General features: G+C 39.0%; 1 protein-coding gene across 39 annotated transcripts in view; it reads left to right on the forward strand.

The window, feature by feature from the left end:
• Positions 1-23,048, forward strand: part of LOC123877268 (twitchin) — a 166,470-nt gene extending 143,422 nt beyond the window's left edge. For 29 of the 39 annotated variants that reach the window (XM_045923837.1, XM_045923836.1, XM_045923871.1 and 26 more), the window contains 19 exons: positions 1,040-1,081; positions 3,247-3,454; positions 4,324-4,510; positions 5,176-5,330; positions 6,016-6,168; positions 6,985-7,114; positions 7,855-7,954; positions 8,488-8,653; positions 9,262-9,386; positions 14,697-14,892; positions 15,589-15,758; positions 16,451-16,569; positions 17,326-17,464; positions 18,429-18,595; positions 19,044-19,182; positions 20,522-20,630; positions 21,137-21,273; positions 22,217-22,386; positions 22,793-23,048. In XM_045923837.1, coding sequence (XP_045779793.1) covers positions 1,040-1,081; positions 3,247-3,454; positions 4,324-4,510; positions 5,176-5,330; positions 6,016-6,168; positions 6,985-7,114; positions 7,855-7,954; positions 8,488-8,653; positions 9,262-9,386; positions 14,697-14,892; positions 15,589-15,758; positions 16,451-16,569; positions 17,326-17,464; positions 18,429-18,595; positions 19,044-19,182; positions 20,522-20,630; positions 21,137-21,273; positions 22,217-22,386; positions 22,793-22,999 — 2,819 coding nt within the window. In that variant the 3' untranslated portion in view covers positions 23,000-23,048. The remainder of the gene's footprint in view (positions 1-1,039; positions 1,082-3,246; positions 3,455-4,323; positions 4,511-5,175; positions 5,331-6,015; positions 6,169-6,984; positions 7,115-7,854; positions 7,955-8,487; positions 8,654-9,261; positions 9,387-14,696; positions 14,893-15,588; positions 15,759-16,450; positions 16,570-17,325; positions 17,465-18,428; positions 18,596-19,043; positions 19,183-20,521; positions 20,631-21,136; positions 21,274-22,216; positions 22,387-22,792) is intronic. The other 10 variants (XM_045923840.1, XM_045923845.1, XM_045923855.1 and 7 more) reach the window with 1 other exon arrangement.
• The last annotated feature ends 562 nt before the right edge of the window (positions 23,049-23,610 follow it).

The following is a 23,610-nucleotide window of genomic DNA, read 5'->3' on the forward strand; positions in this document are numbered from 1 at the left end:
ATATATTTTTATATTTCTTAAGTTAGCAAATATCATATAGAAATTGTCATATGGCAAACCTAATTGTGTATTGCCGCTACTCATAGGGAGAAAATATGCCCGTAATGACCACGCTGGGCAGGCGTGTTGGTCATCGCAGTGCTAGACTTGATTGTGTTGGTGTCGCTGCTGCGTAGACGTAGTGTGGGACGCCCTCCAGCACGATGGACCGACGATATAAAGCGGCTGGCGGGAAGTGGCTGGATGAGGAAGGCTGAGGACCGGGTGTGGTGGCGCTCTATAGGGAAGGCCTATGTCCAGCAGTGGACGTCCACAGGCTGATGATGATGATGATGATGATGATGAAACCTAATTGATGGATTAAAATAAAATCAAATAAAAGCCTTATTTTATATCAATAAAATAAATAATTCCTAATTTTTACATGCTTTCCGTATCTGAAGGGGTAAGTAAAATGTAGAAAGAAAACATTACTATATACTTAATTATTATAGGTTTTTTTTTTAAAGAATATTAGCCATGTTAAATGACTAATATTCCCCTGTTCCTCTCCAACTAAACGTCAGGCTTGTGCTAGGAATAGGTACGACAATATTGCAACGGGCGGGGTTTGAACCGACGACCTTTCGGTTTTCAGTCCACTCCTTTACCGGTTGAGCTATTGAGGCTTTTTACTTACTGAGTTTACTTAGATTACTCACTGAGTATTTACTTTTATTTTGCACGGATGCTTGTAGACGACTTTAGATCTTAATAAATAAAACTGCATTTGCACCTAATTAGGACCTTATGTTTTCGATTAGTTAAATATTTGTTTGTGAATTTTTTTGATGAAGAAAACAATTATATTACGCATGCAAACTTACATACGGATATTTAAACACATATAAAAATAAAGATTAAGCATGTCAGTAAATCGTAGAACTAAAAACTCACGAAGTTGCTTGAGAGAGACTCATAGATTTTTTGTTAACACTAAACTAACAATGTAGTTCAATTTTGAACCTTGCGCCCATAAAAACAGTGTCGAATTTCGCAGGTGACTTCGTGAGAGCTTCTTCTAAACGGAAACCACGGGAAGGTCTGTGTGTGAATAGATCGATGTAGTGCATCTCTTTCTATATCTGCATCTCTCTCTCACACGCATACTATTTATATTATTATTATGTTATACGTATATTTTTTAAATATTTTTACTATTATTATTATCACACGCTTATCGGCACGTTAAAACACAGATAACGGATAACGGTTTTATTAAAAAGTTGACATGATTACTAGAAGTTTGAATTGAAGTAGGCTTACAAGACTACATAACTTAAATAAAATATAACTTAAACTTAACCCTGTAAACTATAACTTATATTAAGTTTATATTTTTAATCTTTAAAAAAACTACCTATATTTAAGAAAATCCCCAGACTTTCAAACACCATTTTTTATTTATCTTTAAAAATATACTTTTATTTTATTTTTATTACTATATTTGTAGTACTTTATCTATTGCACGGTTTGAGCTTTACTTTTAGTAATTTTTTTTATTGTTACTGTTTATACTTTGGGAAAAAACCCCGCGTAATTTCGTCGTAACCCTAGAAGATGGCCAAACACTGTCTTTGCTCACCAAAAGTCCAGTCAATCTTGTCGACACACTATAGATATTTTTAATGTCATTTAAGATCAATTATAAAATGTTTTTTTTAGAAGTATTATACTTTTCAATACACTTTTCTACTAGTCCTGTCTTAAGAATGATTCTTGCTGAGTAAATTTTACTCTAAGAAAAGTAAAATATAACTTTTGTTCTGAGAATTACTCGAGCCACATAATTCTACCAGTTACATAATTCTAACTATGTACATTCCTGTAAAACCTCAAAAATTTCCAAAATAAAGAAACAACAAAACCAAAGAATTATTGTTAGAAGAATGATCTCATTCGATAACATACGGGTTATCAAATTATGTTCTTATATCTTACAAATATGATGGATTCCCTAATACCTGCACATGCATATAGTGTAAAAAATTGTTGATAGAATGTCTCATCACACCAACTAAAGGCATCCAATCCCGGTATAAGGAATTTATTTTAACTTAAAAGCAAAATAAGTAGCTTTTTGTAAAACGCGTAAGTGACACGCTAATTACAGCACTTAATACGTTCTTAACAAGAACATAATCGTGATTGAATTAATTAACCTTTACTAGACTTTATGGTAGGGCTCCTTTGGTGCGTATGAAAACGCAACGTACAAACGTAGTCTAACACTATTGAAATATAGTGTTCTGGGTGGTTTAGAGTGCATAAAAGTACAGGGTAATGTCATACAGTGCCCGTTAAACAACTTAACTCTGACGCGATTGGCTGGTGAATAGCGGGTCTACGCGATTGGTTGATCTATCGGTGCGGGTGCACACCATTGGTTGATAAGTTGAGATTTGCCAACTTTGCCTTATTACGCCGCTTAATGTTCAAGTTGTTGGCCGGGCACTGTACCAATATCACTTCGTTTAGCGTTCTTGCAATTCACGAAGGAATCTTTAACGTCGTATATAGTAAGCGACAGGTTGAGATGGCAATCGGGGTAAAGCGGGGGGATGTGCCGCACACGCACGTCACCCACGCTCACCCGCAGCGGGTTAGCTTGGAGGATATGCAGGTGTGCGTGGCGTCCCCACCCCAGTTGCTATCTCAACCTGTCGCTCAGTGTACTATGGACCTGTGAAGTGAGTGTACCTATCGGACCCATCCGTCGCGAGCAAACACTCGCAAACGTACACATTTACTTCACCGTACTTATAAGAATACGACTTAAACGCAAGCATGATTCACGCGCCATCGTGAAATGCAAGAACTATAGTAAGTAGCCATAAGTAGCGTATGCTTTGCGTTTATCTAAGAACTTTTACCTTTGCTAAGGGTAGAAACGTTTTTCTTCCAGGTTTCCTCTGAGAGTTATGGTTTTCTTTTAAGTCTAGTATTACCCGTGCGTATTAACATGGCACCTGGCTCGAAAACAACCCTCATCCCACTTCCCAGCGCGATGTCCCGCTCTCGCCGTGCCGCTGCGCCGTGCGAGACCAGTAGCGGCAAGGCGAGAGCGGGGCATCGCGCGGGGAAGTGGGAGGAGGGTTGTTTTCGAGCCAGGTGCCATGTTAATGCGCACGAGTTATAGATCTTCTTAGAAGATCCCTTTAAAAACTCAAAAATTGCACGCGCATAAGGTTTTTCCAACTGTTGTAGGCACAGGCGCATTCGGCGTAGTACATCGATGCCGAGAACGCTCCACTGGCAATTACTTCGCGGCTAAGTTCATCCCGGTCGCGAGTGCGATGGAGAAGGAGCTAATAAAGAAAGAGATAGACATAATGAACCAGTTACACCATCGCAAGCTGATCAACTTGCACGATGCGTTTGAAGACGATGACGAAATGGTTCTGATCTTCGAGTTGTGAGTATTTCTTGTATTTAAATATTATTGATTGCTTTGTTCACGTATAAATCATTTGTTATACTCTTTATTTGTACCACCATAAGAAGGATTACAGTAGAACAAAAACCTATCCAACTGTAATATCTCACCGTCATGGGTTGCGTGGTCATTTCAATCTCAATTAATATTCTTATTTTTTATTGGTTATTTATTGTAATTAATAGTCAAACTATATATTTTGCACGCCATACACAAATGGTAAAATGTGAAGGACCAAGGACCTGTCAATATACCTACCATCATTGTTACTCACATTTCGCAAAATAAAGAATCATTTCATTTCATTTCAAAAAAAAACCAGACAGAAGGAGGATACAAAAGGCGTCCTCATCATTAAATCATATAAAATGTTGAAGAATGTTTTTGTGGGGTTCTCATTAATATAATATCTGATATGGGGATGTTCAGTTTTTTTACTGCCTTTGCAGATAACATCCGATATTATGACTAAGAATTTGTTTTAATGTGTTCTGGATTATGAAATGTGCTTAGTAAAATTATAAAAGAATCATACTTAAAATTACTGACGACAGATTCCTTCTTTTCTTACAACTTATCAAAAAGCTTACAATAAAGGGAATTTTAAATTCCATAAAAAATAATTCCAAAGATCAAATATTTGCAATTTCTTTGGGTTACGCATACGTCCACGCTTTACGCAAGCCGCGTGCCATATTTTCATACAGTTCCATACATTACAACGCAAATGGTACGCGCTACGTCTACGCTTAAGCAGCCTGTGTGAACGAGTTATAACAATAGTTGTGAAAGGGCCCCTAAGAGCCTCCTGTATTCGACCCTAAAACTTATATTTTTCTCACCCATAGCCTATCGGGTGGTGAGCTATTCGAGCGCATCACTGAGCCAGGCTACAACATGAGCGAGGCTGAGGCGGCGCACTACATGCGACAAGTGTGCGAGGGAGTCAAGCATATGCACGAACAGAACATCATCCATCTTGACCTCAAGCCAGAGAACGTTATGTGCACCACCAGAACTGGCACTGACGTTAAGGTAAGACTTTTTTTTTTAATTATTCAATTGTAATCAACAGCGTTATACAACATAATCATTATAATAAATCTAAGTTAAACTTAAGGCCACATGAGATTACCTACTTAAAATTAATTGACAAGTATTTTAACAGAATATAAAATAATAATATACAATAATATAAAGAAAAATAATAAAAACAAAGATTTTATCATAATACCAGAACCAGATATGTAACCAGAACGCTAGCAAAAAACTTAGGGTTATTATTATACTGCCTAAACACAGTCCAATGCCAATAACCGCTTGTCTTATCTTGTAGTTTTAGTGATTTAGTATTTTTCAAACCCACAAAACTCGGGTCAATGCCCCACCTATGCGGCATTGACTCCGAGTGGCCTATTTACGTAACGTTCGTTGACCTCTAAAAATAATTAATTGACTCAGTATTTCTCAAAAACATCAAAATATAATATATCTCAAGGGAAAATAATAAAAGACGTTGAACGTTGAAAATCTTTTGAAGATCTTTGAATATGGATTCTTACTAAATAAACAGATGAAGAAATAAATATTAATCATTTTAAAGATTTTCAATCTTATGGTTGGTTTATATCAAAAACTGCAAAGTATCTGACAACACAGGTATCATTAAAGGAAATAATAACTATTTTTTTTTTCAACAGATCATTGATTTCGGCCTAGCCACAAAGTTAGACCCGAATGAAGTAGTGAAGATCTCCACTGGTACTGCGGAATTCGCTGCGCCAGAAATTGTAGAGCGCGAGCCCGTTGGCTTCTACACTGACATGTGGGCCGTTGGCGTGCTCGCCTACGTACTGTGAGTATATGCATTATACATATAATTCTATCCCTTTGATGAATCGCTTTTTCTGCCCAAATAATGGTACCTACAATTATTAGCGCCAAATACCTACCTGCATACCTAGAAATGAACCAAAATGCTCGATAGTTCAACGGTTGAGGAGGGATTCCGAAAGGTTGGCGCTTCAAACCCCGCCCGTTTTTTGTCTATTGTCATACCGACTCCTGGCACAAGCTTTACGCTTAATTGGAGGGGAAAGGGGAGTATTAGTCATGATTAGCATGGCTAATTTCCTTTTTAAAAAAAAAAAACAGAAATTGCCTGCTCATTTGCTCGCTATTTTTATTAAAAAAATAGTAGTACAATTTGGCGGCCTTATCGCTTTGTTTCAATCCTAGGTAGTCTCGTAGATTAACTGGATTGGTATCGGTTTTGTTTCTTTCCAATTTATCTGGTGGGAGGCTTCGGCCGTGGCTAGTCACCACCCTAGTGGCATAGCCCTGCCGCCAAGCGATTTAACGTTCCGGTAGAAAGCCGCCGCGTAGAAACTGGTCAGGGGCATGGGTTAACCAGTAACCACTATACCCCTTCCAAGTTAGCCCACTTCCATCTTAGATTGCATCATCACTTACCACCAGGTGAGATCGCAGTGAAGGGCTAACTTGTTCCAGAACATTAAAAAAAATTGTTTTTTCTCTAGACTGTCCGGCCTATCACCGTTCGCGGGTAACAACGACATCGAGACCCTGAAGAACGTGAAGGCTTGCGACTGGGAGTTCGACGAGGAGGCCTTCCAACACGTCTCAGATGATGCCAAGGACTTCATCAAACGACTATTAGTTAAGAGCAAGGAGTGAGTACCGACCTTAAATCATAACCAATTTAGTTTCAGTACGATGACGTCATTCTCTGTGTTGCACAATCTCCTGCCAATTAGCCAGATTACTAATTAATAGTGCCTTCTTATTCTTGCTGATTTGGCGGCTATGCAGGGCACTTTATACACTGTATCACGTTGACCATTGCCGATCTATTGTGATCGCCACCGTTTTACAGTTCTAGTCTAATACTGATCGCCACCAGGAACAGCAGCCTCTTGGCTGAGATGACCTTCATCTCCTACGGGTGCAATATATGTTTCCCTAGATGTAAACTACGTTTATACATTAGTGCCTGACATTGACAGATGATGTATAAGGGCGTTTCCGCTTCCTCTTTACAGAGCCTACACATATCCGTGTTTTGAAGCTCGAGGTTGAACATGTCTGTTCAGTCTACAATGCCCGCATTAGAATACTAATAGTGCCTAACAGCATATTAGATCTACAATTCAAACTCTCCCATGACAAGGTTGTCGACAGTCTTTCCCTGAAACTTTTTTTTTTTTTTCTCTCTCGTCTGGCTTTACAAAGATTAGCCAATGCCAAGTTTGTAGTTATTTGTAACAAGTTAGTTAAACTATACAAGTATGGACCCCGTCTGTGCCGGCGGTCGCCGACATACGCATAGCACCCCCTTAGAGCGCTTTCCAATCAGTTTTAACAAAAAAAAAAACACTCCAAAAAGTCACAACACGCGCGCCAGCAAACGCCACCACAGACGAAGTCCCCCTGAAACTTTGATATTTAAATACTGTTACTTAGAATCTCATGCAAAACTCGTATTCCAGAAAGCGTCTGACAGCTCACGAATGTCTGGCACACAAATGGTTGGCTGGCGATGCCACCGCGGCCAGGACAGCGGTCATCGAGGCCAGGAGATACGAACAGATGCGCAACAGATTACGACAGCGATACGAGGTACTGTTCTTCTAACCCGTCATCATAACCCATTGCCACCCAACAGACCCTCAATAGCTCAACGGTTAAACGAGTGGACTGAAATTCGAAAGTCGTCGGGTCAAACCCACCCGTTGCACTATTGTCGTACCTACTAATTGCCAAATATCATGATTCTAGGTCAACGGGAAGTACCTATAGGTTTTCTTGACAGACATGGCAGACAGACAGACAACAAAGTGATCCTATAAGGGTTCCGTTTTTCTTTTGAGGTACGATACCCTAAAAAATAAGAAAAAATAAAGTTGTGTTGTTTGTAAGCCTTTGGAAGTCGGTTTTATGAAAATAATATTTTAACAGATTTTAATTATGTTTTCTGGAACATCTTTGGTTTTTTATTTACCACGAACCTGATTTTGTACGACACTATTATTAAAACTTTGAGAATTTGCTAATTGATCTTCAAAAGGCGCATAATAATGATGCAGACAAAGGAATTGTATCGTTAGATACTTCAGAATCTTAGGCTGAGATTTATAGAGCGCACTTTGAATTTACTCAGACTTAAGACACTGTTAAGACGAGACAGCGTTATACCGCTGGCATAAATCTGTCTCGTTTTAACTGAAACTTAAGTCTAACCAAAGTCAAAGTGCGGTCTATAGATTTCAACCTAAGTACAGAAATGTAGGTGAGAGATATAAACTTCTTTCGTAAATAAATGGTACCATCGTTTAACACAATTGTATTATTTGAAACAGAACTGGTCATCATTCGTACTGCCAATTGGTCGTCTCAGCGAATACAGTTCGCTGCGCAAACTGCTCATCGAGAAATGGAAGATTTACGATGGACAGTTCGGTAAGTTTACATTGCTTGACGTTTGTCAAATTTAAGTGTACTACAAGGTTAGCTTTTTTCCTCATTCCATTTCATCAACCTGTATGCGTCCACTGCTGGATATAGGTCTTTCCAAAGCGTCCCACTCTTCCCCGCCAAACTCCGCCTTCCTCATCCACCCGCTTCCCGCTACCTTGTTCAAGTCATCGGTCTAGCGGGCTTAGCTTTTAGGAAACGGCAATTCCTAAACAGGGTTTTGATGGCAAATTTTAATAATTTCCTCATCTGCAGTACTAAACCAGAGAGTTTAGTGTAAGGGAATTCGTAAATGCCGAAACCTCCCAGTACGAGCTGAGACTTGCCTCGGAGGAGTTAAATCTGCCAAAAGTTGATCTCACCTTTCTCAGAAGTCGTCGTTGGTCGTTTGCTGATTTTTATTATTTTTTAAGGGAAACTGTTTTTAGAGTGGTTTTGTTTCTCAACTAAAATTCGAAGTTTGAACGAAGTCGCGGGTATCAGCTAGTAAAATCTAATTGTACTATTTGTACCCACAGATCGCAGACAAGCGGCGCCGCGGTTCGTGATCAAGCCACAATCGGCGTTCTGCTACGAAGGACAATCCGTCAAACTGTACTGCCGTATCATTGCCGTGGCCGCGCCCACCGTCACGTGGTCGCACAACAACCGCGAGCTGAGGCAGTCCGTCAAATATATGAAGAGGTAATGTGTCATGGTAGAAACACACTTACATAAACCCCCGCCCTGCACATATTGAGTCAAATTAAAACGTATTTTGCGTGACCAGAAACATTTTATTTAAAAGGAACCAAAACCTTAATTTGCTATAATTCGCTAAATCAAACAAATCTGTATGGTGCAACATGCAGCATGCGACATGCACCGCCCGCCCTCCCACTGATAAACATGTAGGAAAAGCCAGCCATCACGCATCACCACACAAATCCCAAAAACCACTCGACGCACGTTTCGCCCCAACACCGGAGCATCCTCAGGAGATGTAGACCTTACAATGCCTAGATGCAAAGTGACGATCATGGCAAATGCGCCGTTTTATTTGCCGCACTAGATTTAAATCTGTCATTTTAGCTTAGAGACCGGTACAATTAGTCATACCATAATATCGCGTCTCATCTTAGACCACATGATCACTTACCATCAGGTGTGATTGTGGTATAGTGAATAAAAAAAATAAAAAATAAATATACGTATCCTTATTAATAAAATTATTTATGGTTCATTTTTAAATTTAAACTATACACACTATATTGAGTTAAAATGATGCCAATGTGAAATATCTTTCTGAACAGATACGCGGGCGATGACTACTACTTCATCATCAACCGCGCGCGGCTGGAAGACCGTGGGGAGTACATCATCAGGGCTGAGAACCACTACGGATTCAGGGAGGAGGTTGTCTTCCTAAACGTACAACGTAAGTAGTTTCATTCAAAAAGCCTCATTTTTTACCAAGCCAAATTTTTCAATCAATCAATTTATTTATTTGCTGATACAGGTTTTACAGGTGTAATTATAGAAATAGTCCAGCTGTATCACGCCAAGCTGGCATGCAAATACATTAATTTTGTGTTCAAAATAGTGAATAGACAAATTAAATTAAAAGTAAAATTTTCGCTTGTTTGAAATAAATGAAGTTATACAATAAAAGGAATTTACAATTCTGAATACTTAGTATTAAAAAAATATTACAAGTCTTAAAAATATTACAAGATTACATAAAAAAAAAAAAAACAAAAATGTCATCTTAGATATTCATCAACACTACAAAAAATATTCTTAGTTAAATATTCAAATAATTTCTTTTTAAGGCCTTGTATTTTATTTACGTTTACAAGTTCTCTTATTTCCAAAGGTAATTTATTTACAATTTTTACTGCCATAACGTTAAAACTATTACTGATGAGAGCGGTTCTATGTGACGGGAATCTTAATTTATGTTTCTGTCTTTTGTTATCAAATTCTGTAAACATATTTATTTTCTTCGTTGCGTCCGTATTCTTTGGCTGGATATAATATCAACCGGCTAGTTACACGCTTAAAACGCTTGTCTTGGCTTAAAAACCAATGCCGACGATCAGCGTAAAGCAAACCAACCTTAGGGATTATTTAAAGCGTATCTGGTACAGAAACGCACATAATGAGTTCTTTTTAACCCCCGACCCAAAAAGAGGGGTGTTATAAGTTTGACGTATGTATCTATGTATCTGTTTATCTGTGTATCTGTGTATCTGTCTGTGGCATCGTAGCACCTAAACGAATGAACCGATTTTAATTTAGATTTTTTTGTTTGAAAGGTGGCTTGTTACAATTATTATTTACTAGCTGTGCCCGCGACTTCGTTCGCGTGGAATAGTGACTTTTCGCGCTTTATATAGCCACGGACGCTCAGGCGCGAGGCGCCGTGATTCTTTAAATTGACTTAACTTTTTTATTTATGAACCGATTGACATGAAATAAACACTAAATCCTAAGTGAAGCTTACTACAATATATTAGTGAAAACCGCATCTAAATCGAATAAGCCGTTTCTGAGATTAACGTGCACAAACACACAGACAAACAGACAAACAGACAAAAAAAAAATTAATTACAATTTCGGGTTCGGCATCGATATAATAACAACCCCTGCTACTTTTTTTTTATATATTTCCATTGTACAGACACCACTTTTCTACAATTTTATTATATGTATAGATTTATTGGCGGTCAGTGAACGATAAAGCAGAGAAATCGAATGCTAGTTTTTTAACAATTGTCATACGGAAATAGGGTCATAAATTCACGCCTACTGAAATCGGAACAGACTTGATAGGTTCGTACTGTATGTGTGGTGACACTGGCCGCTGTCGTGATTGGCCGGTTCAAAATAACATTTGCGGAGCACCAATCGAATTCATGACTCTGTTATTGTATCATTGCATGCTGTAAGGTAGAATTTGGCAGAACCTAACAATAGTATTAAGATCTGTAAACTAAGCCATTTGCAATAAAGATAATCGAATTGAAGACGCGAGTGAAAAGTACCAAAATCATATGCACCATCGACCACGGTAATGATTTCGTTAGCTAATGAAGCTTACAGAATATTTCTATGCTGGGTCGTTCACTGTTTATGCTTAGGGTCCATTGCAAAAAGGAAAATTTTAGAAAACAATTGCCGTCATCGTTGATAAATTGATGAAATGTCTAGCAATGACTTACATGTCTTGTATGTAATGTTTGTATGTATTGTATTGTAATGTGTGTATGCATCACACTATCACACTATAATATTATAAAGGCGAAAGTTTGTATGTGTGTGTGTGCGTGTGTGTGTGTGTGTGTGTGTGTGTGTGTATGTTTGTTACTCCTTCACGCAAAAACTACTGGACGGATTGGGCTGAAATTTAGAATGGAGATAGATTATATTCTGGATTAGCACATAGGCTACTTTTTATCCCGGAAAATCAAAGAGTTCCCACGGGATTTTTAAAAACTACATCCACGCGAACGAAGTCGCGGGCATCAGCTAGTAATTACATACATTTGGGCATAATTTAATTAGAGGACAAAAACACCTGACATTAAGTTTCTGGATAATTCTGCAAGCGTAATCCTTTACGTAAAGTCAATCAATAAATATGCCAGTTCAAAAGATACCACAAATTCGTCCGGCGAAAGATCAGGGTTGTAAATCAATAGAAACACTAAGACTCTTGCGCTATTTATACCCTTTACTGAAAGATTAATTCGAAATCTGAACGAATTTAGCGATTTGTATTATTATGATGGCGTATCGTGTGATGCCAAAAATTCCTTGTTGATTATTTTGCTAATATAATAAGACGGCTGAGTTATTGGCGTTCGAGGTTCGTTGAGTTAGTTCAGTACGGCCTATTTATTTGCAACATTGTAACTACTTATTTTAAGCAACAGTAACTGTGCCCGTGGCATCTATCTAACCTGTGTTTTATAGGAAGGTTCGGTATCTGCTTATACTTCTTCGGTATCTGCGGTATATACTTGTATAGAACACAGTAATAAGCTCAGCTGTTTCCTAGTTCACATAAGTATTTCTCTCTCTCTCAATTAAGCATAGCGTCTAGTCTCCGACCGAATCTTTAGCTTCGGTTTCGGATTCGGTCGCCTTTGACCAAAAAAACCACGACAAAATCTTCGGCCACGAGTATAAATTAAAAATTTATAACACCCCCGACAAATGAAGGTTACAGTAACTAGAAAAGAGCTGATAACTTTCAAACGGCTGAACCGATTTTCTTGGGTTATAGCTAAGAACACTCTCGATCAAGCCACCTTTCAAACAAAAAAAAAACTAAATTCGGTTTATTAGTTTAGGAGCTACGATGCCACAGACGGATACACACATCAAACTTATAACACCCCTCTTTTTGGGTTGGGTGCTAAAAATGGTCCGATGTATTGGCTGAAGCTGAAGGTTTCTAGAAAGCGCCAAAAATGAATGAAATGTTACAATGCGCGAGCGCAATGAAAGACGTGACGCAGAAATCGGTCTCAGTGTTATTATTTATGTCAAATTCAATAAGACAACAGTCAACATTAACTTAAAAATAACCATTGTTTTATTCATTTTGGGCTAATCTTTAACTGCATTTCTTTGGGTTATTTAAACCTTTGACAGTGGCTATTAATCGACCTTCGGTCGTACATTAGAACCGTTTTTCAAAGTAATTAAAGTCTGGTAATTATATGCCTTGAATTGCGAAAATTTGCGAAATCTGTCGTTATGATGAACAGACGAACTAAGTATATAGTATTAGAAATCTATTTTATCTTTCTCTTTAGACCTTTGGCAACTGTTCTGTATTGCCAGTTGCCACAACCGGTTTAAATCCGTGCAAGATACGCAATTAATCATATACAATAAAATCCACCCGTCATAATCAACAACGACACCGCATACTCTACGAGCAAAAAGTTCGTACGCATCTAGGTCGTCTGATTCTATTCTTAAACCTAGGTTCATTGGCTCTCCAATTGTCTAGAGATCTTAATTAAACCTGTTAGTACCGTGATATACCTGCATATTGGCAATTGGCTAACGTATTTGAATTATTCGGTTCCGATCGCTGTGCGTGATTTGTGGACGATTTTGAACTAAACGAGTTCAAAATGGATGATTTGGAACCATGTAATTTTTGCTTTTTTTAAATTGACCTTTTATACGTTAATTTCACTAACCGCACCCTAAAGTTCTGGTTCTATGTTTCAAAATTGTCTTTTTTGAGGAACCTTTAGTGCTCAAGTGCTTATTTGACAGCCATTGCAGTGGTCACAGTGATATTTTTGGTTTAAGTTTTTTTTTTGAATAGCTTAAGGCGTCGATTCCAATTCCAACGGTCTAGAGTTCTGGTTATGTATAAGAATACATAACCAAATAAATAAAGATGTTTTTGAGCAAACGGACCCTTAGTGCTTGATGGATTTGGTTTACTCAACCGTGTGGTCAACTTGTGCGAACAACATTTGAATGGGTTGATATGTGAGCTATTGTGTATTAGTTAGATTGGTGATTTTTTTGGCCTTATTTTTTATTTAATCTTTTTTATAACTATGGTGTAAGTCTTTTCTGTTTGTAAGTTTTTTTTGACCGATTTAACGTTTTTTTAGATTTGCTATTTGGCTGTTGAGTCTTGAAGAACATTGACATCATAAATTACAGTATTTTGTAATTTAGAACTCTGAACTCTGAAGTTGGAACTCTCGACCGTTGGTTGTATGATCGATGCCTTAATTCCGCAGCTTTAGATCATTATAGTTATTCTAAACTAGAGGATGCCCGCGACTTCGCCCGCGCGGATTTCGGTATTTTAAATCGCGTAGGAACTCTTCAGTTTTCCGGGGTAAAAAGTAGCATATGTCCTTCCCCGGGATGTATCCCCAGTCTGTACCAAATTTCATTAAAGTCGGCTCAGTGGTTGGGCCGTGAAAACGTAGCAGACAGACAGACAGACAGATACGATTCGATTGTTGATTAGAAACTTGAATTTATTTCGGTTTTGACACAATCTAAATTCCATTAGATCTTTATCTCTGAAGTTATGTGATTTGTAAACGGATGTAGGTTTTGCTTAGAGACATGAGTTGCACATTTTTTGTGTGGGCATGTTAAGATTAAAAATAGCTGTTTGTGTGAAATACAATTAAATAAATAGGTACCTACTTACGTCAGCTAGTAAAAAAAATCTATTGAGATAGTTATGGTTGAGGATATATGGTCATACAATAAACATAATCGTAACTTTAAAAGTTTTTGACCAATATATAAGAGTTTGATTCCCTGGTGTGCCTAATTGTTTGAAAAAGCCTAGATTAAATGGTGCAAAATATCTTTAGTTAAAGGTTTCATATCTAATTATTGATTGTACGTAAAGTAATCATTAAATTGTATAGCATGGCGCCTTTTTGGACACATACGGCTTTTTTTTTGGGTTCATCATAGACATTACCTTTTGATACTTCGGCTTAAGTTTTACAGCATCACTAAGGAGGAATTAGTGTAGCATATTTCAAATTAGGAGATTTTATAGTGGTTTACATCGTTACTTCAACAACGTTTGAATCCAGCTGCTGGAGTGATGTGACAACCCTGAAATTAATTTACTGGGTTCAGCAACTACTTATAGTAATTTACTGGGTTCAGCAACTACTTACAGTAATTTACTGGGCTGATGATGACTCTCGCTAACCAATAATTTATTTTCCAGCGGTTCCCAAAGTCCAACGTCAACATGTACCGGAAGAGCCGCGTCGCCGTGAAGCCATACCTTATACCTTCTGGCAAGAGTCGAGCGAAACGGCTCCTTCCTTCACTTTCCTGTTGAGACCGCGTGTGATGCAGGCCAGAGATACGTGCAAGCTGCTCTGTTGTCTGAGTGGCAAGCCCACACCAACCGTCAAATGGTAAGTGATTATACTCTAGAATTTTCCACGATACTTCTTGCAAGTGCAAAAACGACTCCTGTCCTCCACTTAACCCCCTATCCACACACTGCTCTACTCGCACAACGTCGCCGCACTAGGTGGCTTGCCTTTGCAACGCGATGGACGTCGAAACTGTGGCAGCGTGCGCGCTATTGCATACTCACCGACGAAATAGGGAGCGATGGGCATGAACGAGGAACATGCGAGTAACGCGGCCACACTACGTCTCTGCCTCCGTTCCTCGTTCCTTCCCATGCCACACGGGCAGTGTGTAGACGGGGGGTTACACTCAAGCGATTTTTACCATCGGACCTAAAAGCGTTATAAATGTTGTACGTAGTCAACATTCAGCATGATTGTCCTTAAGGATGTTTCAATTTAAATAGCAAGCATAAAATGTTGAAATTAAAAAAAAAAACATTCAACATTCACATACGAAGCGATTCCCTTCATCGTTTCTGTTTGGCAAAGATATGAAATGGTTTTTCGACAACCTTAATTAGTTTCCTTCAAATTGAGAGCGAGTCTCATAAGAAATCGTTCTCCATATAGACCGCATCATCATCGTCTTATCATGTAGAATTGAAGCCAAGCGTCAAACATATCCTTTAACTATTTTCTTTGAACTTTATGATAACCCTATGATCTTTTCTAATGAATTTTCATCCATTTCAGGTACAAAGACAAACGGGAGTTGTCTAAATACGACTACAGAATGGCGAACTCTGACGGTGTAGTGACGATGGAGATCATCGACTGCAGGCCGGAGGACAGTGGGAAATACTCCTGTGTCGCCACCAACGTGCACGGCACCGATGAAACGTCTTGTGTCGTCATCGTTGAGGGTAAGATGTTATGTCTCTCTCTGATGATAACGTGAGGCGAGAGAAAGGATGTAAACTGACGATATTATTGCATACGAGAGATAAGGACAGAGATAATAATAAAATCATAGTCTCTGCTACTCTTGTAACATCATCGACTGCAAGTTGTAGGACACCTGCATCGATGAGAAAGTCGATATTTTTATCTCTAATGCAATGACGTATTCTAACGACGTGGTGACTCAAAGCTTTAAGCTCAAACCGGTCTGGTTGATATACGTTTTCTGTGCATTGATTAGCACACCAACCTAATTTTGTTGGCTACGCACTGCGAGTCAGAAATAGTAAACAGAAAAGGGACGGAATTAATCAAGCCACCGCCGAATACGACAAATTAGAGCTGTTGAATCGTGCCCTAATTTCTTTGCAAAAAGTTTGCCACCTTTAGGAACTTAACCAAGGGATAATTGAACGTACACAATGCACGTATGCAATCAGAATACACACAGGAACATGCTATCAGTATTTATACGAAATGGAATGAAAAATTGTTTAAAATAAATCTGTTCTCAATTGTGTTGGGAATCCTGAAGGAGATTTGAAAAACCAACGATTATTACTGCCATATTTTGACTAGTTTTCTGCACTGTTTAGTTAAGTGCTTACTGATGGATCTATTTGCAGGGTTGTAATATTTGAATGTAATTTTCCAGGTGAAGTAGTGAGTGAGGAGCAGGCGACGCTTGCGCATAACCTGCTACACTCGAGTGAGAGGCGCTACATTGAGAAGCCGCTCAAACCCGCGCCGCCGCCCATCATCACCAAGACTAAGGTAATTACCATCATCAATAGCCTATAACAGGCAACCTGGGCGGTCTACTTGGCTTCTGGAGCGAGCTTGGATGGCTGGAGTGAAGACTTCGGCGGGGAGGGGCAACACACGCACCACAAACGGAAACGTTTAAGTGCGGAAACCAGCCCAGAGAGAAGAAGAAGAAGAAGAAGAAGCCTATAACAGTCCACTGCTGGACTTAAGGCATCTCTCAACGGGAGGGTTTGCCCACATGCTGGGTAGACGGGTTGGTGATCGCATTAGAAGGTAGTAGAAGCACAGAAGACACTACTGCTTGATCCGTCTGATTTTGGTCTGCCGTCACCACACGGTACACTACTAAGCACGGCAAACACTACACTAAGGTAATAGTGTTCGGCACACTACACCAAGAAGTTTATAGGTTAGTTACATAAGATCATGGGATCTCTCTCTCAGCGTTGTTTTTCTCATAGCTGAGGGTTGTGACCCCTTTCCATTAATCACATATTGGTAAGAGTTTTCTTGGAATAATAATGCAGTGGGTATCCAGATCCTTCCGCATACAACTCGGTTAATGGTCTAAATTAATAAACTTTAATAATTCTTTTCAATATTGTCTGTGATAATTTCAAAGAATTAGGCAAGTCTTAGTTTTTCGTATCGTAAAGCCATCCAGACCATGTACACTACATAACGTACTTAATACTTGAAAAGTTTGATTTGCAGTTAAAATACTTGATTTTCAGTTAAAAATCCCCATTTTGCTCTTCACAGGTGACAATCGACCCGCCGAACAAATCAGGACCAAGACCAAAATACTCGCCACAGAGTTCAGTAGACGCTAAGAAGTATGGCGCAAGATTAGACTCGGATACGTCTTCTAGGTCGAGAAGCGCGACTAAGGAACTTGTTTGTGAGTATAAACAATATTTCATCATCATCAACCCATCGCCGGCCCACTCTAATTCAAATTCAAATTCAAAATATTTTTATGCAATTAGACTTTTACAAGTTCTTTTGAATCGTCAAAAGCATCTACCACTGGATCGGAATGCCTTTCTTACTACTGAGCACGGGTCTCTTCTCAGAGTGAGAAGGGTTTAGACCATAGTCTGCCACGCTGGCCCAATGCGGATCGGCAGACTTCGCACACCTTTGAGTACATGAAGAACTCTCAGGTATGCAGGTTTCCTCACAATGTTTTCCTTCAACATAAAAGCAAGTGATATTTAATTGCTTAAAACTCACTTATCTGAAAAGTTAGTGCGTGCCCGGGATCGAACCCCCGACTTCCGATTAGGAAACGGACGTTTTAACCACATGTTTTCTACTATCGTACCGTAAGGCATCGTCAAGGTCTGCAACCGTACGTAGTCGATATTTCACGGTTATGCATGAAGCGATTTGCAAATTTTCTACGTGTTCTTGAAAAAAAAATACCCAATACTACGACACTCAGGGAATTGAAATGATACTTTTAAAGCTAATAGCTGTTTTAAATATCTTGGTAAAAGATTTCCATAATCCCAGAAATAAGACACCTAAAAGAGCAAAAATTAGGATACCTCAAACATTTTTTTAAATTGAAGAGTATTACAGTAATCACAAAACAAATAATCCAATCTGAAGTTGCAACATTATGGTATTCAACTTCAAGACACTGTTAAAACGAGACAGCATTATACCGTTGGCATAAATCTGTCTCGTTTTAACTGAAACAAGTGCGCTCTATAGATTTCAACCTAAGAATTAAACACAAAAACCCGGGTGAGATCTGTTTTTGTACACTGCGCAGTCATAATGGCTCGTGTGCAAATTTTACAACGTGTTTTGCACATACTATATTACATTTTTTTAACCAAAATCTTACCTTCCAGTACCAGCATCAGACTCTTCAATGTGCAAGCCCACGTTTGCCCGCGCGCTACCGGACGCCCTGACCGCTAAGGATGGGGCGCCTCTACTGCTGTCGTGCTCGTTGAGAGGTGACCCCGACCCTCGGGTCGAGTGGTACAAGGACGGCAAACCCCTGCATTCGTCAGAGGTCAGTCTTCAATTTTTAGATTAGAGAACCAAAGTAAAGATTTGCTCAATGAGTGGCGAAGCTGAAATGGTAACAGCGCGACGATTCGGTAAACTTGAGGTCCCAAGGTGTTGGTATGGTGACCTCACACCGAAAAGCGCATTGCTGGCAGATTCACTAGGTGGACCGATGGCATCATACAGGTCGCAAGCTGCGCAAACCCTATGTAGAAACCTATATAGAACCTATGTAGAAGATCTTTCAATAGACCTATGTACTGCACCACCCGACCCTTGGCTCGAGCGGTACAAGGACAGCAAACCCCTGTGTATCAGGGGTCAGTAGCATTAAAGATCCATCCGGCTAGCATTCATTGCCTTCTCTTTCTCGATATACTACACTCATTAAATCTATCCTTCTCACTTTTCGCGTGGTTCTGGCCTCTTTATCAATAAGTTATTCTGTGTAGGTTGTCAACCTGAAGTACAAGAACGGCGTAGCGTCGCTGGCGATCTACGAAGTATTCCCTGAAGACGAGGGCGTATACTCGCTCAAGGCCATCAACAGCCAGGGCGAGACTGAGACCAAGTGCAACGTCACCGTTAAGAGTAAGTCACACTTATAAACGCGTACAAAGAAATAAATTAATCTAAACGAAATGTCCTTAATCAATCCGTCTCATTCACACACTATACTCAGGTATACTTTGGAAATGAAATCGAATGATTATCGCGTCTTCTTCTATTCATTCACTCACTCAACCCATTCATTTATTGATGTTTTTATTTGTACCGTTAAGAGTAAGTCACACTTATAAACGCGTACAAAGAAATAAACTAATCTAAACGAAATGCCCTTAATCAATCCGTCTCATTCACACACTATACTCAGGTATACTTTGGCAGTGAAATCGAATGATTATCGCGTCTTCTTCTATTCATTCACTCACTCAACCCATTCATTTATTGATGTTTTTATTTGTACCGATAAGAGTAAGTCACACTTATGAACGCGTACAAAGAAATAAACTAATCTAAATGAAATGCCCTTAATCAATCCGTCTCATTCACACACTATACTCAGGTATACTTTGGCAGTGAAATCGAATGATTATCGCGTCTTCTTCTATTCATTCACTCACTCAACCCATTCATTTATTGATGTTTTTATTTGTACCGTTAAGAGTAAGTCACACTTATAAACGCGTACAAAGAAATAAACTAATCTAAACGAAATGCCCTTAATCAATCCGTCTCATTCACACACTATACTCAGGTATACTTTGGCAGTGAAATCGAATGATTATCGCGTCTTCTTCTATTCATTCACTCACTCAACCCATTCATTTATTGATGTTTTTATTTGTACCGATAAGAGTAAGTCACACTTATGAACGCGTACAAAGAAATAAACTAATCTAAATGAAATGCCCTTAATCAATCCGTCTCATTCACACACTATACTCAGGTATACTTTGGCAGTGAAATCGAATGATTATCGCGTCTTCTTCTATTCATTCACTCACTCAACCCATTCATTTATTGATGTTTTTATTTGTACCGATAAGAGTAAGTCACACTTATAAACGCGTACAAAGAAATAAATTAATCTAAACGAAATGTCCTTAATCAATCCGTCTCATTCACACACTATACTCAGGTATACTTTGGAAATGAAATCGAATGATTATCGCGTCTTCTTCTATTCATTCACTCACTCAACCCATTCATTTATTGATGTTTTTATTTGTACCGTTAAGAGTAAGTCACACTTATAAACGCGTACAAAGAAATAAATTAATCTAAACGAAATGCCTTTAATCACTCCGCCTCATTCACTCACTATACTCAGGTATACTTTGGAAGTGAAAGCGAATGATTATCGCGTCTTCTTCCATTCATTTCCCTCCCTCAACCCATTCATTTATGATGTTTTTATTTGTACCAGGCCAAACAGCGGAAGTCGCGCCGCCCAAGCCCGACAAGCCACCGAGAATCGTCGACCACGCCGTCTCGCAGATCGTTCACGACGGAGACCCCGTCACGTTGTCTTGCAGGTCAGTATTATCAACAACCCATCCACCGGTGCACTACTGAGCACAGGTCTCCTCTCAGAGTGAGAATAGTTTAGGCTACAATCTACCATGCCGGTCAAACAGTGGAACTCGCGCTGAGATTTAGCTATCTTTGAATAAATTCTGGGTTTGTTGAACTGTTTATAAATCATTTTAATATTAATTATGGGAAAGCAATATTTATTACATAGCATTATCTACAATCATATAATAGCGGGCTGATGCCCGCGACTTCGCTCGCGTGGATGTAGGTTTTAAAAAAATCCGTGGGAACTCTTTGATTTTCCGGGGTAAAAAGTAGCCTACGTGCTAATCCAGGGGAAAATCTAACTCAATTCTAAATTTTAGCCCCAATTCGTCCAGTAGTTTTTGCGGGAAGGAGTAACAAACATACACACACATACCCACAAACTTTCGCCTTTAATATTAGTGTGAAGTGTGATAGTGTGATTATATCTATAAAATCATATATAATAATATTTTCCCAGAATCGCAAACGCGGAGAGATTCGACGTGGTATGGCTCCACAACAACAAGGAAATCAAACCTTCGAAGGACTTCCAGTACTCATCTGAGGCCAACATCCACAAACTACACATCGCTGAGATATTCCCTGAGGATGCCGGTACGTTGACTTATTTTTAACCCACGACCCAAAAAGAGGGGTGTTATAAGTTTGTCGTGTGTATCTGTGTATCTGTCTGTGGCATCGTAGCTCCTAAACGAATGAACCGATTTTAATTTAGCTTTTTTTGTTTGAAAGTTGGCTTGATCGAGAGTGTTCTTAGCTATAATCGAAGAAAAGCCGTTTGAAAGTTATCAACTTTCAAACGGCTGAACCGATTTTCTCTTTTCTAGTTTTTTTAGAGCTTTTTTGTCGGGAGTTCTTTAAGTGAGTTATTTCTTATTTTTTTACTAGCTGATACGAGCTGTTTGATTTTTGGGATAAAAGTAGCCTATGTCACGCCCGGTCTTTAACTATACCAATGCAAAAAACCACATTGATCCGTTGCTCCGTTGCGAAGATGTGATTGAATGATAAACCAACAAACCATCCCTGGACACAGGCCTCTTGCAAGAATCTCCACAGATCACAGTCTTGTATCGCATGTGTCCGACGACGAAGGGTTAACTTTAGTTTTATCATTATTATAGTGTTTTTATTATTTTTTATTATCATGATCAACCCATTGCCGGCTCAAAACAGAGCACAGGTCTCCTCTCAGAGTAAAAAGGCTTTAGCCGTGCTAATCATGACTAAAACTCCCCCTTCCCCTCTTCTTCTTCTAGTGCCATCTCCTATCGGAGGTTGGCAATCATTAAGGCTAACTGGATCTTGTTCACCGCTGCTCTAAACAGTGACCTTGTACTCATGTTAAACCACTGGCGAAGGTCCCCCTTCCCCTCTAATTAAGCGTAAAGCTTGTGCCAGGAGTGGGTACGACAATAGTGCAACGAGTGGGGTTTGAACCGCCGACCTTTCGGAATTCAGTCTGCTCCTTAACCGTTGATCTATCAAGGCTCTGATCAAACTTTATAATAAGTGTTTGTTCATTTGATATTTTCAGGCGTATACACATGCGAAGCGTTCAACGACTCGGGTGAATCGTTCTCATCGTGTACATTGGTCGTATCGGTGTCGGGAGAGACGCCCGCCACGCCGCAGTTCAAGGGCTTCCCGGGCTCTTCGACCGTTTCCAGCGGCGAGCCGGCCGTGTTCGTCACTGAACTGGACAAGGTAACCGTCATTATCATCAACATCAACCTGTGTATATCACTAATGATTAGTCTTTATATGTTACGCGGTTTTTTTTTTTGTCGAGGCTACTTTAAATTCCTTTTTTTTTCAAGGTCCGTTACCTTTAAAGATAACCTCGTATCTCGATAACCAAATTTTCAGATCCTATAAATCCTGTAATATATCCTCTAAATCTTCCCTTTCAGATCAGTTATTTATACCCAAACGTTAATTATACAGTTTATACGTCTACCTAATGTCAACCTGATTTGTAAAATGTTTCAATCAATCTTTCTATTTATTAATTCGCTTGCTTCGTTATAAAAATTATTGTTAGATATTTTAGGTACCTACTTTAAATGAGTCAAATTACTTTATTTTTAATCATTTCTTTTTTTTTCTGCAGCCACCACTCCAGCTCCAATGGTTGAAAGACGGCAAGCCCATCGACGAATCATCGAGCAGATACAAGTTCATGATGGCAGGCACTTCCGCTTACCGTCTGGAGATAGTTAGCACCAGCGCAGACGACAGCGGCCAGTACACGGCGCGCGCCGTCGGCTCCAAGGGAGATTCCTTAGCCGCCTTCTACTTGAACGTAGTCGACAATTAAGAAATAAATAAACGAACAAATCTCAATACAATGACTGACATATAACTTTTAAGAGAAGGGGCCCAAGACGCCACCTTGCGGAACTCCCTTCTACGAAATCTTATATACATTTACCCACGCGAACTTTAATAATGGAAAACGATTTTTTATACGATTCGGAGTCTTTATAGTGTAAAGGATTTCTTTTTTTACATGAATTATTAATTATTAATATTATTTATTAATTTATTAAGTACTCGTTAAGTGTTATACCCTATCGAAAGCTTATGAGAAGTCGCTTGGAAGATCGAATCCTCGTAACGTTCTCTAGTCACTGTTTAAAGTTTAAATGTTATATTTATTTGCCAATTGTTATCGTTATAATTTATATACACTTAACATATTTATTTGCAGCTTCTGGATATTAAAGCTTGGAATTAATGAATGTTGGCATAGATTTCGGCTCGGCTCTATTGTCTGTGACCATTACTTTGATACTCTGTACGCCACCACAGAGTAACTAGGCAACGGTCGCGCTTTAAACCGATCCGGAATCTGTTATTTTTTATTTAAATTTAACTATTATTATTTAATTGTAAATAATTTAATTTGTATCATGTGACCGCGTAATT

The sequence above is a fragment of the Maniola jurtina genome, chromosome 23 (assembly GCF_905333055.1).
Source record: "Maniola jurtina chromosome 23, ilManJurt1.1, whole genome shotgun sequence".
NCBI lineage: Eukaryota > Metazoa > Arthropoda > Insecta > Lepidoptera > Nymphalidae > Maniola > Maniola jurtina.